This window comes from Ipomoea nil, unplaced genomic scaffold, assembly GCF_001879475.1.
Source record: "Ipomoea nil cultivar Tokyo-kokei standard unplaced genomic scaffold, Asagao_1.1 scaffold0688, whole genome shotgun sequence".
Lineage (NCBI taxonomy): Eukaryota > Viridiplantae > Streptophyta > Magnoliopsida > Solanales > Convolvulaceae > Ipomoea > Ipomoea nil.
Genome location: NW_017617116.1, coordinates 7,421,581 through 7,436,989, shown reverse-complemented (window position 1 = coordinate 7,436,989; position 15,409 = coordinate 7,421,581). Strand labels below are relative to the sequence as shown.

General features: G+C 37.1%; 3 protein-coding genes across 4 annotated transcripts; 1 reads left to right on the top strand and 2 right to left on the bottom strand.

Annotated features, from left to right (window-relative positions):
* Positions 1 to 1,584: 1,584 nt before the first annotated feature.
* On the bottom strand, positions 1,585 to 4,318 carry LOC109175686. 2 transcript variants are annotated; one of them, XR_002053305.1, is made up of 5 exons: positions 4,036 to 4,317; positions 3,820 to 3,942; positions 2,866 to 2,946; positions 2,695 to 2,793; positions 1,585 to 2,285 (listed from the first exon to the last, which is right to left on the bottom strand). XR_002053305.1 is itself a non-coding variant. In XM_019325011.1 (5 exons), coding segments are annotated over exons 1-5 (672 nt in total). In that variant the 5' UTR covers positions 4,041 to 4,318; the 3' UTR covers positions 1,585 to 1,917. The 2 variants fall into 2 exon arrangements, 1 of the variants encoding a protein (XP_019180556.1); XM_019325011.1 differs by having other exon boundaries at positions 4,040 to 4,318.
* Positions 4,319 to 4,979: 661 nt separating this feature from the next.
* On the top strand, positions 4,980 to 7,794 carry LOC109175681. Its single transcript, XM_019325004.1, has 4 exons — positions 4,980 to 5,257; positions 5,925 to 6,153; positions 6,372 to 6,524; positions 7,047 to 7,794. Exons 1-4 carry the CDS (start codon positions 5,051 to 5,053, stop codon positions 7,727 to 7,729), a joined length of 1,272 nt encoding a protein of 423 aa, XP_019180549.1. The 5' UTR covers positions 4,980 to 5,050; the 3' UTR covers positions 7,730 to 7,794.
* A 1,400-nt stretch (positions 7,795 to 9,194) lies between these two features.
* On the bottom strand, positions 9,195 to 15,380 carry LOC109175678 (pre-mRNA-processing factor 19). Its single transcript, XM_019324999.1, has 18 exons — positions 15,213 to 15,380; positions 15,006 to 15,091; positions 14,409 to 14,480; positions 14,190 to 14,252; positions 13,593 to 13,679; positions 13,202 to 13,349; positions 12,988 to 13,109; positions 12,763 to 12,879; positions 11,959 to 12,054; positions 11,799 to 11,858; positions 11,522 to 11,596; positions 11,061 to 11,165; positions 10,796 to 10,912; positions 10,619 to 10,696; positions 10,433 to 10,529; positions 9,912 to 9,963; positions 9,667 to 9,737; positions 9,195 to 9,574 (listed from the first exon to the last, which is right to left on the bottom strand). The coding sequence occupies exons 1-18, from the start codon at positions 15,223 to 15,225 to the stop codon at positions 9,459 to 9,461; spliced, it is 1,575 nt and encodes a 524-aa protein (XP_019180544.1). The 5' UTR covers positions 15,226 to 15,380; the 3' UTR covers positions 9,195 to 9,458.
* Positions 15,381 to 15,409: the final 29 nt, after the last annotated feature.

The following is a 15,409-nucleotide window of genomic DNA, read 5'->3' as shown; positions in this document are numbered from 1 at the left end:
ATCTCAGCCTAGGAATGTCCAAATAAAGTTATTCTTGCGCCATTGGAAAGAAGACTCGAAGGGCTACAACTTTCATAAAGATCATAATTCCAAAATCTGACGTTTTGAGTGACAAAAGACACGGCCAAGTGCACGGCCGTGTCTGTGGCCATGTATTTTCTGTGCATTCCAGTAGCTACTGCTGTTTTGGACACGGCCAGGGACATGGCCATGTCCCTGGCCGTGTCACCTCTGCTGCAACTTTTTATAAACTCCGTTTTTTGTCATTTCTACTTGGTTTTGACTCTTGTTAAAACCCTAGACACTCTCTTTCATTCTCCTTCATATTTTTAGGTTAGAATATGCTTAGATTTATGTTTCTTAACACTTTTGAAGCTTGTAATCTTGGATTTGAAGCTTGGATTCCAACATTTCAAAATTCCACCATCCATTTTCAATAGAGAAGCTTTTCTTCCTTTTATCTATTTCTTTTGCAAGATTTATGTTTGTTACTTATGCTTTTGTGTTCTTTATGCTATTTAATCATGAGTAGTTAGTTTATGGACTTGAGTTAGGGTTGTATTATCTATCTTGATGCTTGATTTGTGATTATTGCAAAAAGGGGGAAGAACTCCAACCTAGGGTTCATGTGTTTGTGAAGGTTTTGTATTTATATCTTGTTAATGTTTGATGTACACATTCATTAGCTTGTTTTTGGAGGATTCCTTGCCTCAACGAGAGTTGGGTGATGAATCCAAGCCACCCCTTGCATAGACCCGATTTCTTCCTACGAAAATAGGGGAAATTGGGGGCTTTAGATGCTTTTGTGCTTGATGGACTTGGAATTGATTCACCACGAAAGTGGGGCAATTTCTTGTTCTAATCCTTGTTTATTAATCACGAAAATGGTTCATAGACTAGGATACCTACGTGCATTCCCGCTTGATTCCTTGCTTACTTGTTCTCCCTAATCCCTTAGGCTGTTAAAGCATCTAGATGATAATGCTCCCAAGCTTGAGTCCTATCTTTGTGTATATGTGTTAGTCTTATCATTCCCTTAAACTTGTAGTTTGCTTAGCTTCTTGTTGATTGCCTAGTGCTAGTGCCTAGTTTCTTGTGATTGCGTATTGCGTGCCATATCCCCCAATCCGCCGAGGACGACATAACACACCCGTACACTCACCACATCTCATTTTTGCTACAATCAAAATTTCTCCTACCTGACCATTGTAGAGTCCCGGAACTTCTTTATATTATACTTGAATTGTACTAAAAACTCTTCAGTATTAAATTATTAATACATTAATACAATACTCTTTATTCTACTATGTTTATATCCATTGTATTCTTTATCATATCCTCATTAGCATATAAGTTATATACTTATTAGTATTCTCCCTCCATCTATCTATCCCACAACTATATACCCAAAATTAATATAGAACTATAGACATAACTTCATGGACATGGAGCTTTAAGGACCCATGTTTATGCATGAACAAGTCCATGGAGGAATAGGGAATCAAGGGAATTTGGTGAACCATTATTTACCATGCCATTACCATAAGAAAGAATTACACGAACGAAGAGTTCGCGAGTCGAAAATGAGAAGAAAAAGTGGAAAACTGGCACTCATCAAATCATCATATAAAACTTCAGAGCTACAATGGATCAACACAGAGGTTGATGCAACAAATGCTAACAAAACCAAGAAACAAGAACAAGAAGCTGCTCTAACTTTAGCTTACTCAGACAGTTTAACTTGTTCTGAAACAAGTAGAAGCGTTAGCGGTTAGATTACAGAAAAAAGATCCTGGCAACATGCTCGATGCAAGAGGGAGATGAGCTCCGAGTTCTACAAATCTATCTATTAGTTTGAATATCGTATCCGTGTAAACGAACTCCAGCTGGCAAGAGCGGTTCAATCAAAAATATAATTTACTCTGCCACTGTGGAATTACCGAGTGCTTTGCTTCTAACAGATGCTGGCCCTTTTCTGATATGTGTCTTCAGATTCAGTTCAGTTCTCGCTAACCTTCCTTTAACCGGAAGGCCAGTCTCACCATGAACTGAATCTTTGAACTCTTTAGCGTTTATAGGGCGGCTTTCACCTTTGGTCATTCTAGGAATTATTTTGCTTTGATCTGAATCTTTGAACTCTTTAGCGTTTAAATGGCTTTCAGCTTTCGCCATTCTGGGAATAATTTTGCACTGTGTATGTCTACTTTGGCACGTGTTCTGACTTTTCAATCCAGGAAGCAATTTAGCTCTCGGCTTGTTACTAACTCCTATCCTTTGATCATTATCTGGAAAAGAAAGAAAGAAAGACAATGCTTTTAGCCAGCAACACAAAGTATACATATGGTAAAATATAGTTTTTTTTTTCTTTTGGGTCAGACCATGAGGTGCCCTGAGCATGTCCTAACTGTAGGAGGCACCTTTAAGCCCGTACTATACTCGGACTAATCCCCATTCGCACCGGGCCGGCCCAATTGAGGGGCAAAGTGCTGGCCAGATTGGTTTTTCTGATCCTCTATAACCTTAGAACCGAGTAAAGATTCATTGAATAAGAGTAACAATTAATACTTTCCTTCTATAATCTTAGCCCATGATAATTAAATCAGTTCCATAAATGGTATATTTTGCAAAGGGAAAGAAGATATTACAAGAACAAGTACGAGAGATTCTGTGCACGAAAGTTCAGTGAGGTAGTACCTGGACTAGACAAGACTGCTCGTGGTCTCGGGACTGAACTAGATCTGGGTTTAGTTGTCCCTTCACTCGAAGTTTTTTGGCTCGTGTTATTCGTTGCTCCTGCCAATAATATGAATCAGTGCTTTTGATTCAATATAATCACAGAAGAATAGAACTAGAAAACGCTGGAACCTGTGGAGACGGGACTTGCAGGTTTGGGTGAATTTGAGATATATGACCTGGGAATCCTTACAACCGATGTTGGAGAATCATCTTCACATCGAAAAGAAAATCCAAATCGTTAGAAAATATAAGGCAGAAGAATTAGACACAGAACAGCAGCTAGGCCATTGTCATCAAAAAGCAAAACTACCCGAAACTGTTAAGATTTCAAAAGACATATTCCTAAAGGTGACTCCAATATCATGGTTGACTTGAAAAACCGATTTATTGACATGTGTTAACATTAATATGAAGGTTGTCACAACTTACTTACCAAGTGGATGATGATAAATTATCTTTTATACCTTCAACTTGGCATGATGCCTTAGTCCAAAAATATAAAGCCGCCGCCTCTTTTCCTTTCCCCCTTTCTTTCATGCAAACTCCACCAACCCCTTCTTTATATTTTGCTTAATCAAGCCTAAGGTCTAATGGTACAATTTTCTCAGTTTGTTAGATGGCTTTAGCTCAAGGTTATGGTAATCAAGGTAAGACCACATAGGGGCCAACCCTAACCAATTTGGTCGGACAGTTAGGCCTTCTTGGTTTGAGCGGCTATAACAACCTAGGCTAGTTTATCTGGTCCTTTACCGGCTAGGGCCACAAGACGGGCATCACCTTAAAAGCACTTTCTAGTAGCAGATTGCAGGCTTTCCCGTAAATCAAAGGTAAGAATACATAGCCACAACCCAATCTAATAAGAGATCATGATTTGAACTCTCAACCAAAGGTCTTAGAGATGTGATAAACTATGGCCTATCCCTGATCCTAGCACATCAAATCAAAGCAAACAAAATACAGCAAGCAGATCATCATAGAACATTACCAAAAACAAAATTAGAATAATTATGAAATCTCAGTAATATTAAACACATAAACTAGATTTATGAGGAAATAACTTTGGTATGAAGATCAAAAGTGCACCTGGAGAAGACAAGTCAGAGATGGAGATGGCATCAAAAGCTTTTAAGGATTGCAAAGAACCCAATCCATAAACATACTGATCATCCTCTTCCTGCTGATCCCTCACCTTTACCTTCGGATACACTTGAAGAAAAACAGAAAAGAAAATCCCATGTCAAATCAACTAAACCAAGACTGAAAAGCTCAAACAACCCAAGATCATGAGAGAAAGTCAACCAACTTGAATTTTTTCCTTGCAGGCGCTTCAAACTCGCGATGATTAGCTAGCTGTGTGCAAGAAATTGAAACCCAATTTCAGAGATTTGAGGAACTATGAGCTGAAGAGGTCTCCGGGGAAAAGTTGTTAAGTGCGATTATGACATAAAGGCATAAAAAGCACGAGTCTTTGATGGCCTTTGTGAAATGTGATTATGTGAAATTGAAGGAAAAGAAGGATTCTTGGAATCGAAACGTCTGCTTTCTGACTTGCGGTTTGAATAAGATTTGAATAATAGTCGCGTGTGGGCGGTGGAGTGGAGCCGATTGAGGTCAAATGGGAATAGATGGTTAACCATGGGTCCCACTCACCCGACAAGTTCCCAGATTCTGGTTTCACCAACGGTAACGGGTACAGAGGTTTTTAACGACCGTTAGGCCTATTTGGTTTAGGAAATTTTTATGTAGACTCTCAAGTTCTATTTCTAAATACAATTACAAAACGAATGATAGGTGGGAAAACTAAACTAAGTTGTTCACGTTGTTGACTTTGTAAAGTTTAATTTTTAATTATAGTGATCTATCGGTCTTCTTAGTTTGAATCAATCAATTATGAATAGTTTAGGTTGATTTATCTCTTTGTAATTATTTATCGTCTAGAATTACAATGCATAATTTATTCGTGCATACTCTCGAATAGGGCTAGTAGAAATAGTTTATTAATTTTCTTTGTTTGAGTCGATCAGCTATAAGCATATTAGGTTGATTTACCTTACAATTAGATGACTTATTGATCTTCTTGATTTGAAACAGTTTGCTATAGACAGACTAAGCTAATTTACTCTTTTTTATAATTTTTTGTCAGTTAAGATTTTAATACATACTAGTAGTCATTATACATCAATAATGATTGCGAGTTTTATTGTAATTTAAGAAAGTGATAGGTTAAAAGTTGTAGTCTTGAAATCTCCCGGGGCCTATACGCAATGAATAAAAAGAACTAGACTTTTGGAGGGTTTTGGTGGGATACTAGGTGATGTTGAGCAGAGCTAGGCGGAGGGTAGTCTTGAATCTCCGGCACTTGTCGACGTCGGTGAGAAACCGCGCAGAAGATGAAGGCGACTGGCTATACTCGTCGGAGTGGTGGGACGGCAAGGGCACCGACGGTCAAACTGTTTACCAATCATTTTCCGACAAGGGAAACGGCCAAGTCTCCGTTATAGCTTACCCTTCCTCCAGACCGGTATATTTATGGCTTCCTGATAATGGATTGATGTTTCCTAGTTGGTGTTACTGAGAAACTTGTATCTGAGAGCTAACTGCCTGTGACATTGAGCTAATTTAAGTTTCTAGTGGTAAAAATTTGATTTTTTTATTGTTGGTTTCTTGTTTGTTCTTGACATTGAGCTAATTTAAGTTTCTGGTGGTAAAAGTTTGATTTTTTTTATTGTTGGTTTCTTCTTTGTTCTTGACATTGAGCTAATTTAAGTTTCTGGTGGTAAAAGTTTGATTTTTTTAATTGTTGGTTTCTTCTTTGTTCTTGACATTGAGCTAATTTAAGTTTGTGGTGGTAAAAGTTTGATTTTTTATTGTTGGTTTCTTGTTTGTTCTTGAAGGGTAGCAGTCAATTAGATGTAAATTTCCTCAGAACTCATTTATTTGTTTCTTTTTCTTTGTGACGAGGAAACCCGCAACCACTAACCATGTGGTCGACAAAAGACTACAAGGTATAAACCAACTTAGGTTGTCCATTGCTGATCGGCTCAAATCAAGAAAGATATTAGGAGTTGAACTTGGAACCTTGTAGTTACAAAGCCAACTATGAACTATCTGACAAACTTGATTGGCATTTGCTTTTTCTTTGGATGCATTATATGTGGGCAACACTGATACATTAAAATTTATTCCAGGAAAAAGTTTACTGGGAAAGAACAGAGAAATGGCTTCAGCAAAGGTATGGTGAGATACATCCAGGTTATAAACACGAGGGAAATTTCAAGATTCTTGGTTACCAGTGGCGTGCTCTTCGCTTTAATGATGATACTCGCCAGAGCACAGTTAAAGTAATGGCTGCTTACAGAAAGTCGGATCCTGGTTCTTTGTTCTTGATGCAGCAGGCACATTGCCTGCCTATTCCATGTAAGACAGTGTATTGACTATTGAGAAATGAAATATTCTAAAGGGTAAAATGCATATCATCCCCAGTACTTGATGCATCATTGTCTTTTTGCTATCGATCATTTTCAATCCTGAGTATATGAAGAGATGAGAATAATGCATAAAATTGCTTGATCTGTCTTTTGCATTCTTGACGGGAATGAGGCTTTGCGGCTTAATTTTTTTCATGATGTTTGCAGATGTTAAGAGCATGATTTCTGCTGGGCTGGCTACGATCTCTTCTTGTAACTATGATCTCCATAAAGCTATACACGGGGCAAAGACAATGAATATCTTATGTATAGGTCATGGTGGAGGAAGCATACCGTTATTTTTGGCAAGTAAAATTCAAGGTAGCTAGCTAACTCAATCTTGGTTCTTTATCTTACTACCATTTTGTACGTAATGTGTAATGACCTTGTGTTAATCTGCTTTCGTATATGTGATCTTCGGTGTATTCTATAGAAAGGTTTGAGGGAATCCCGAAAATGCTGGTGTTAAGAGAGATTATATTGTTAGTTAGTGTTATAAATTAAGATTGGGCTAGGGTCACTAATTGAGCTATAATACACATGGGCCAAACCACACTAAAAGATTGAATCCAACCAATTAGCTAGTCTAACCCATGGTCTTATAAACCCATATGTTCTCTCTTATTTTATCAATGTGTGACTCTTAACAGTTAGAAAGTAAACAAGTTTGACATCTTTTGATGTTGAACCTGGTATGACTTGGCTTCTTACAACTTCCATTTTCTTGGTTTTCCTATGGAATTTTTCGTCTTTGTTCCAAAATATGACATTATAACACTGAATATTACGATCTGACATTATGCCTAAATTTGACATTATTGTGTATAACAATCTGTTTTATAGGTGCTGTGGTGCATGATGTCGAAATCGACCCTACTGTCATCTCGGCTTCAGTAAAAGCTATGGGATTCCCATCTTCCTCAGTCGTGACTCCACCTGGTAACCACACGTCAACATTTGATCCTATCGAAGAAGTGCTGTGGAAAGGGACTCGCGAGAGAATTCTGTTATACGAATCGGATGCCGAGAAGTTTATTAACGACACCACTGGACTCTACGACATTGTTTTCATCGATGCCTACGACGGTGATGACGTGTTCCCCTACAAGCTGTGGGACCCACACTTCCCGTTTCTCAAAGCTCTAGGCGATCGTCTTCACCCCGAACACGGGACAGTCGTCGTGAACCTTCACTCGGACGTGGACTATCGCGCTGCCGAGTTCAATCCGGCTGGCGAGCACTTTTTGCCCATGGGGAGGTACGTGAAACAAGTGTGCGGGGCGTACAAGGAAGCGTTGCTGGGGAATGGGAATTCTCGCAACGGTGTAGCGTATGTAGTTTCTGTGCCGTGGGTGTGTAATACATCTCTTGTTGTGGCTAGAGGTTTTAGCAAAGGTGATGGAAGTGTGAATAGGGAAATGGTTTTGAATAGAGTGGCATGTAGTTCCTTTGAAGTTGAAAATGCTCTTGACTTGCCATTTTCTTGCTTACAATATATTAAAAGAGGGTTTATTCTTGTGGACTGATAACCAGTTGTTGGAGATATGCTAAACGGATAAATAGACCATTTGTGCCATTGTGGTTGTGTTTATTAAGTCTACTTTTAGAGGTTTTGATGGTTAAATAGACCATTTGAAGTCTATATTAGTGATTCACCTTATAATATGGATGAAATGCTATGTGACCCGCACATTTAGGGATGTCAATTTAGCCCTGAACCAATGGGTTGGCCCATTAAGTCCTAAAAATTGCAGGGCTAAAATCCAAAAAGATCAATCTAATAAGAAAGTAAGCTCATTGGGTTGGCCCTATTGGGTTATTGGATTGAGTTGGGCCAACTCATGGATTGTTGATGGACCATAGTCTATACAACTTGTGTGGACCATGAATATAAGATATATTTTTAATATATTAATTGTACATTATTTGTATATTGAAGGTACATTATTTGATAGTATATATGAAATAATGTACTTTTATACACTACACACATTATATGTACACTACACACAGACTGTACACACACACACACACTATATATATATATATATATATATATATATATATATATATATATATATATATATATATATACACATACACACACACACACACACACACACTGTACACTGTACACTGTACACACAATATATATACTACACACACACTATATATATATACACACTGTACACACACACACACACTGTACACACAATATATATACCACACACACACTATATATATATATATATACACACACACATTGTACACACAATATATATACTACACACACACACACACTATATATATATATATATATATATATATATATATATATATATATATATATATATATATACACACACACACACACTACACAAGCACTATATATATATACACACACACTGTACACACACACACTCTATATATATATATATATATATATATATATATATATATATATATATATATATATATATATATAGTTATGAACCTACTCTATTTGTAATAAAAAAATTGTTTAGTGATTTAGCCCGTTGGATTAACCAACAATCCGTTGTTTAGGGTTAGGGCCAACCCAACTCAAAAAGAAAAAATAAAAAACCATTTTAGCCCAAGCCAACAAGTCCACCAACCCTGTAGGGCTAGTCCAAAATCCAACGGGTTAGCCCATTTGACATCCCTACGCACATTCCCCACACCATTAATATCACTAGCTACATGTTCTAAATGTATAAAAACAATAAGGAATTCCAATGTTGGTTTGTTAGTTAAGCAATGTCGTATTATTGCTGCTGACATTGGGAACGTGTCTGTTCACAAGAGGTCAGCAAATTATGTGACTCATGTGTTAACACGGACAACTGATTCTTCATCTGTCCTAGGGTCGTGGCTATCTGTTCCACCGGCCTGTATCTCTCACTTGGTTGATTATTAATGCAATTATGTCTTTCCTCCAAAAAAAAATAAGGTATTCCCGATAGTAAAAGGTTTGCCTAACACGATGCATTGTGATTGAATAACTAGAAGAGTACAAATCTTCTTTTCAAGCAGCAACGGATACAGGAATGGTACAACAAAACTGTTCTCATTGAAAGTTAATCAAGTCTGAACGGCAACCATATGATCACAGGGCAGGTTAAGAACCGTCAGATTCTATTGCACTACGTGACACCAAAATGGAAACTATATTACTCTTCAGATTCATGAGACTCTATGGCTCTACAGCATGCATTGTGATTTGTGAGAGTGAAATTAATCTTCTGGCTGAGCATCATCCCCGGGCAAGCCGAATATTCTGAGGTTTCGATCCATCGATCCAACAGCTATGTATTTGGCGTCTGGACCGAATTTTAGACACGTGGCTTTACCTGTGCATATGAAATTAGTATTGAGCATCCTCTACATAAAACTTATAATGTTGGGAATGGAATGTATAAGAAAATAAATCGAGATACAATACCTGTTCCTGACAAGTCGGGGAATGTTTTGATGCTGTTCCAGTCTGACTTTACACTAGCAACTTGATGGACCCTGCCAATGCAGCAAATGACGATATTAGCTCTCATGTAGTCATGTGTGGCAACAGAAAGACGCAAAGGGACGAGTAAATAGAAGGGCTTCAATCCGACAAATTCACAAGGGGTTAAAAAATTTGGATAACTTTTATAGTTGTGTAAAGAACTGGAAGTTTTAATCAAACTCTACCTTATATCTGAGCCTCCCAATGCAAGGTAACTTCCGCTGTGGTCAAATTCAACTGTAAATGCAGGAGCAGCATCAATGTTATGCACACATATACTACACAGTACTATAAAATATGATAGAAGTAATGTAGATCATTTGCCACTGTGCCACTTCCTCTCCTCCCGAGTCTCCCCACAAAAGAAATAAATACAATTATGCCCAGTCAATTGTGAAAAAGATTAAGTAGGGTGGGGCTCTTGAAACTTGAAAGTGCACTAATTACGCAAGTCTTCAAGTTTGCTCAGTACTTTAGAATAATATCTGGTGAACCATCTCAATATATTAGTAATAGAAAGCCATTAGAACTTACTGTGTAAATACTAAATAGCAAGTATATGCCAGGGACAAGTCTCAAGACAATACTTTGGACTAGTTCTTTCTATAACTCACCCACCCGACAGACTCAGAAATACTATTTTTAATTGCTAAGTCTTGGTTTTCACAAGGCCGGAATGTCATAAAATTTGCAAATGAAATCATACCTGTTTGGGTTGGTGTATTTTCATCATAAGGAGAGAAGTTTCTGAAATTCCTCAACTTCCGTAAATCCCAGAGCTTGACACCATCTTGAGCTGCAGTCTGGCAGAATTTTATCATGTTTAATCATATTTAATCTACTTCATAGATGATTGCTAGTCAAAGAAATATTCACTTAAACGAATACATACTGCCAAGAAATAACCATTTTCAGAAAAGGAGATGGCAGTAACAGCTCCAACATGGCCATCAAATCGTGCAACATTTGCCTACAGATCAAACAAATAATTAAACCAAGGACTGTTTAAGAAAGTGGGAAATCAGGAGAAAGTAAAGGAATATATTCTATGAAAATTTAGCAAGCACACCTGACTCTTAACATCCCAAATCTTCACAATAGCCCCAGTTGTTCCAGTTCCAAGAATCAGACCATCAGGATGAAAGGCTGCAGATGTATAGCCATCAGATTCTGAAGAATCTCCAATCTGCAAAAGGTCTTAAAATTGATCACTCCAGAAGCAATCGAGTAACAGCATATAAAGGAAGGCGTGCGCGCACACACACACACACATATATATATATATATATATATATATATAGAGAGAGAGAGAGAGAGAGAGAGCTGTGATGAACCTGAGTAAGGCATAAACCTGAAGCAAGTTCATAAAAGCACCAAGTATTATCAAGAGAAGCAGTCACAAAATAGTTATTGGTTGCATGGACAGTGACAGCTTGCACCTGCCATTATTGAAGATAAAAGTTTAAAGAAAAAAAAAGAGATACCTTGATACAAAAAGAATGTAAGGGACAAGATGTTCAAAATACTGTACATCTACCAATTACATTATATTAAAATTATACTTTTTTGTCTACAATGTTCACCAAGTGTGTGATTACCCTCTACATCCTTCAAGAGGGGAAAAAATATTCAAACTATATATCAGCTATCTATTCCATTCCTCATAGCTTCCAGCCAAACATCATTCTTTATTTTTTAGGGGAAACACTATACTAGAATAAATTAAACAGAACAGCCACTATGCTTCCCTCCGATATTCTATCATCTATTCAATATAGGATAGAAAATTAGTAACCTCTGCAGTGTGATCTTTCAAAACATGTCTACAAGCATAGCTTCCATCTTCTGATCCTTGCCATACACGAACAGTCTGCAAGGAAGAATGAAATATTCAGTTAAAACAAAAACAATCCACTAGGGGAGGAGAAAACAGAATTCTATGAAAGATTCAGGGCACAGTTTGGCAATCAGAAATATGCTACAAACAGTGCATCAGCTAAAGCAAGTACAGAAGGAATTCATAGAACTGTAGCTCTAGAACCAAACTACAAAGAAGGATCAGAAGGGATCACCTTATCAGCAGAACCAGTAACCACCACTTCACTTTCACCAGCAAATTTGACACTGGTAACCTACAAAAAAGAGATTGTCAGCAGACAGGATGATTAGAAAACACAAGAAAACAATTTGGCAAATCTAAATCAGGAATTAAAATGCAATGGTTAAACAGACCCTCTTCGAGTGACCACTTAGTGTAGATATAATCTGTCCTGAAGGTTGGTCAAAGACAACAGCATTAGTGTCAACTCCACCAGTTGCAATGATGTCCTGAAAGCAGAAAACATAAGAATCAAAGTTTTAGTAACAGGTGTACCATGAAAAAAAATTCCTTATCAAAAAAAAAAAAACTAAAACCATAGTAGAAAATCCCTTTATGGCAAAGGCAAGAAAATACAAGAAAAGGCAGAATTTATACTAATGGGATGTCACATGATACTCAGCATCTTGCCATAAAAGTAATTAAATTGATTATTAGAGAAAGAATATTAGGGGCACAAGCACATATTCACTCTAAATGTACTAAGGGAGTAACTAAACTAAATAAGCTGTTTGCAATTTTCAGAAATTCCCTTGTTCATTTTATAGTGACTTCCGGCATATTAAGACTTTAATATGTCATAAAAGAACCAATCCAAATCCTCCACTCTGCCAACAAAAAGAATGAAAATTTTCACTACTGTAATATCTGTATTTATAATTTACATTGAACGAAACACGCATGAAGCCGCAAGAAGTGACTTCAGGCGTAGTGTGCATCTGCTAAAGTACAAGGAATGCACATGCTTCTGTTGACTTAGTTCTACAAATCTGAGAAAGGTACCAGCCAAGAATGTTCCAATTGTGTTTTACAAGCTTGCACCAGAAGCACTTTATCCAGAAGTCCGAAATGTAATTCAACTATACTATATCTCAATATTTATTAACTAAAATGCCTCAAGTATGAACTATTGCACCCTGGATGAAGACAGCATTTACCTTAGGGTAATAGATGTCCAAAGAGAGTATCCCTGGTTTGTTGGTTTTGTGAAGAGGGTAACTATTCAGCTGGGTGTATCTCTCCAGAGTATCCAAAGGAGCCAATGTCGGGGGAACCTGGGAGTGTAAATGACAGTAATGTCAAAAAAAAAAAAAATTAAAATTAAAAACAAAACAAAACCAACAAAAATTCAGATGTTAGACAAAGCTTGAAGACGATCTTACCTGTCGCTTTTTCCTTTGCTGTGAAAGGGTGGTATTACAATCTGTAAGCTCTGTAATAATAGCTGATGAAATCCCAGGACGAATTCTCTTGCCTCCGGGATCCATCTCCACATCTTCAGCAGCTATGGATTTAAACAGATAAAATAAGTATGGCAGCATAAATGAAATAAAAATAAAAACAAATGACAAATCTAGAAGTGCAAAAAGCAATAACCTCTTTTCCCATTGCTTAAGGTAGTAGCATTATCGGCACTTTCCATGGCTGCTGCACTGGGTAGTTGTCTGTCAGCCTGGGCAAGCAATTCCCTTGCCTCATCCCTTTCCTTCTTCAACCTTGCAATCACACGGCAAGCAGCATCATGCTGCCAAAACACGACACAATTTTCAGAAATCACACAAATATTGAGCATAACATAGATTAAGCACGCATGAAAAGCATGTAAGGAGGGAATTAGAGAGAGCATTCTTCCAAACACCTAAGTGATAAGTTAAGAGGAATAGGATAGGCAGAAGAAATGAAAACAGAATGTGCAGAATAGAAAATAGTTGAGCAGCAAAAGTTTTGTATTGAGTAGCAAATAGGTAAATGGACCACTTATGCTTACCTGGTAGAGTGCATGGCTTAACTCTTGTCTTGCAGTATGTAATTGTTGCTCCAGTGCAAAATTTGATAGCATCAAACTATCCCATTCCTGTTTGGAAGCATGACAACTAAAATAATTACATAGCAATTCACAAGCAAAGAATAAGGCCTTCATACAATCAATTTGTAATTTCAATTAAAAATATTATGACATGATTGACGCAGCAGGAAATGGAATTTAGCAAACTGAATATATTCTTTGTGCCAATTTATACCTTCTTAAAAATTTCCAGATCTAGTAAGTGGAAGGAATCATATCATAATGGCCATTATTGTTAAATGGTGAGAAGCAAGGTAAGGTTGTAACGGGAAAAATTATATAATTAGAAGCACAAGCACATGCCCAATGCATGAAAATGTCTAAAGAAAGAAAGAATGCACTAAAATTTTTACAAAGAATGTCAGGGAAATAGTGTAAGAACAACTGCTTCAGCAAAGAGTAACAATGAAACAAATATTGAAAAAGTAAAACAAGATCAACCAACACTTTTTTTTTCTTCTAGTAAATAGTCAGAGAGTACAGAAAATGAATGAAACAACTAAGGATCAGAAGACATACAATCTGAAACATTCCCAACATCCCAGGAATACTTGCAGCCTGTACAGGTCGGGGTTTCACGATCTGCAATAATTCCAACAATCAGCACCAAGGAAATGACTAATTAAAGCCATATGTTAAAAGAAACATATACTGTAAGATAATAGGATTCTTTGAAACTGAATAACAATGACAAATTCTAAAATAATATGTTAACCATCAAGTAATTATGGCACAAACCTTTCCTGTTTTGATTGGGACAATATCATCCATTGTCAGAGGCTCTCCAGTAACTGGACATTTACCATAATCCTACACAAAGAAAGAAATTCAAACTTAAAACAGGAATATATATAAGTACACATAGGATGCAAACACATAGGACAATTACAATATAAAAATAACAGTTCACTTAAATAGATTCTAAAAAATAATCTTTAAAACAAAAAGAATTTTTGGAATTCTAGTTTGGTGCTGGGGACAATATTCGAGTCATGTTCAATCTGGCATGTGTATGGTTGTATTTGAGATGGCCCTTGTTAGAGTATGCATTATATAGCAAATATGTATCACATTAGGGCTAAGCTTACTAGATAATCACTCCCTTTATCATAATAGCATAATGTACAAGCCAAGCTCAAACCATATGAACACCAAATTACTTAATTTTCAGAACTTAAGTTCTTCAAACAACAAAGACAAGCTCAAGGCTCCAAATTTTCAATTTAAAACTTTCTACTAACATAAACAAACATAGAAACGGAAAGTGAGAAATGATGAATCAAATTGTTACATCTTAGAACGAAAAATACACATCGAAAGAAGTAACAAACGCACCGAGATGTGTCGTTCAATTAAACGCTTCTCGAAGAGCAAACCGGACTTCGTGGAGACAACCGGCTCCTCCGGCACCTCGCCAGAAACTGAAAGAACGGTTCGTCAATAGATCAGAGACAGAGAAATTAAGTGTGAATGTGTGTGCATAACTGTTGAGAACACGGGGAAAGCACATATATGCAGAAGTGAAAAAGCATAGGTGTATACTTGAGCAGTTCATTGTAGAGAGAGATGTGAGAGAGCTAAGATTTCAGCTCAGAGCAAGCTTTCCTCTTCTTCCCTGCTGCTCGGAAGTGGAAGCGCCGACGGGAAAGATAGCGGGGAGGTAGAAGGAAAAAACACACAAATTTGACGAGGGTTTTTGTATCGGATCCCCGACCCGAATAGTGGACCAGATCCAGTTC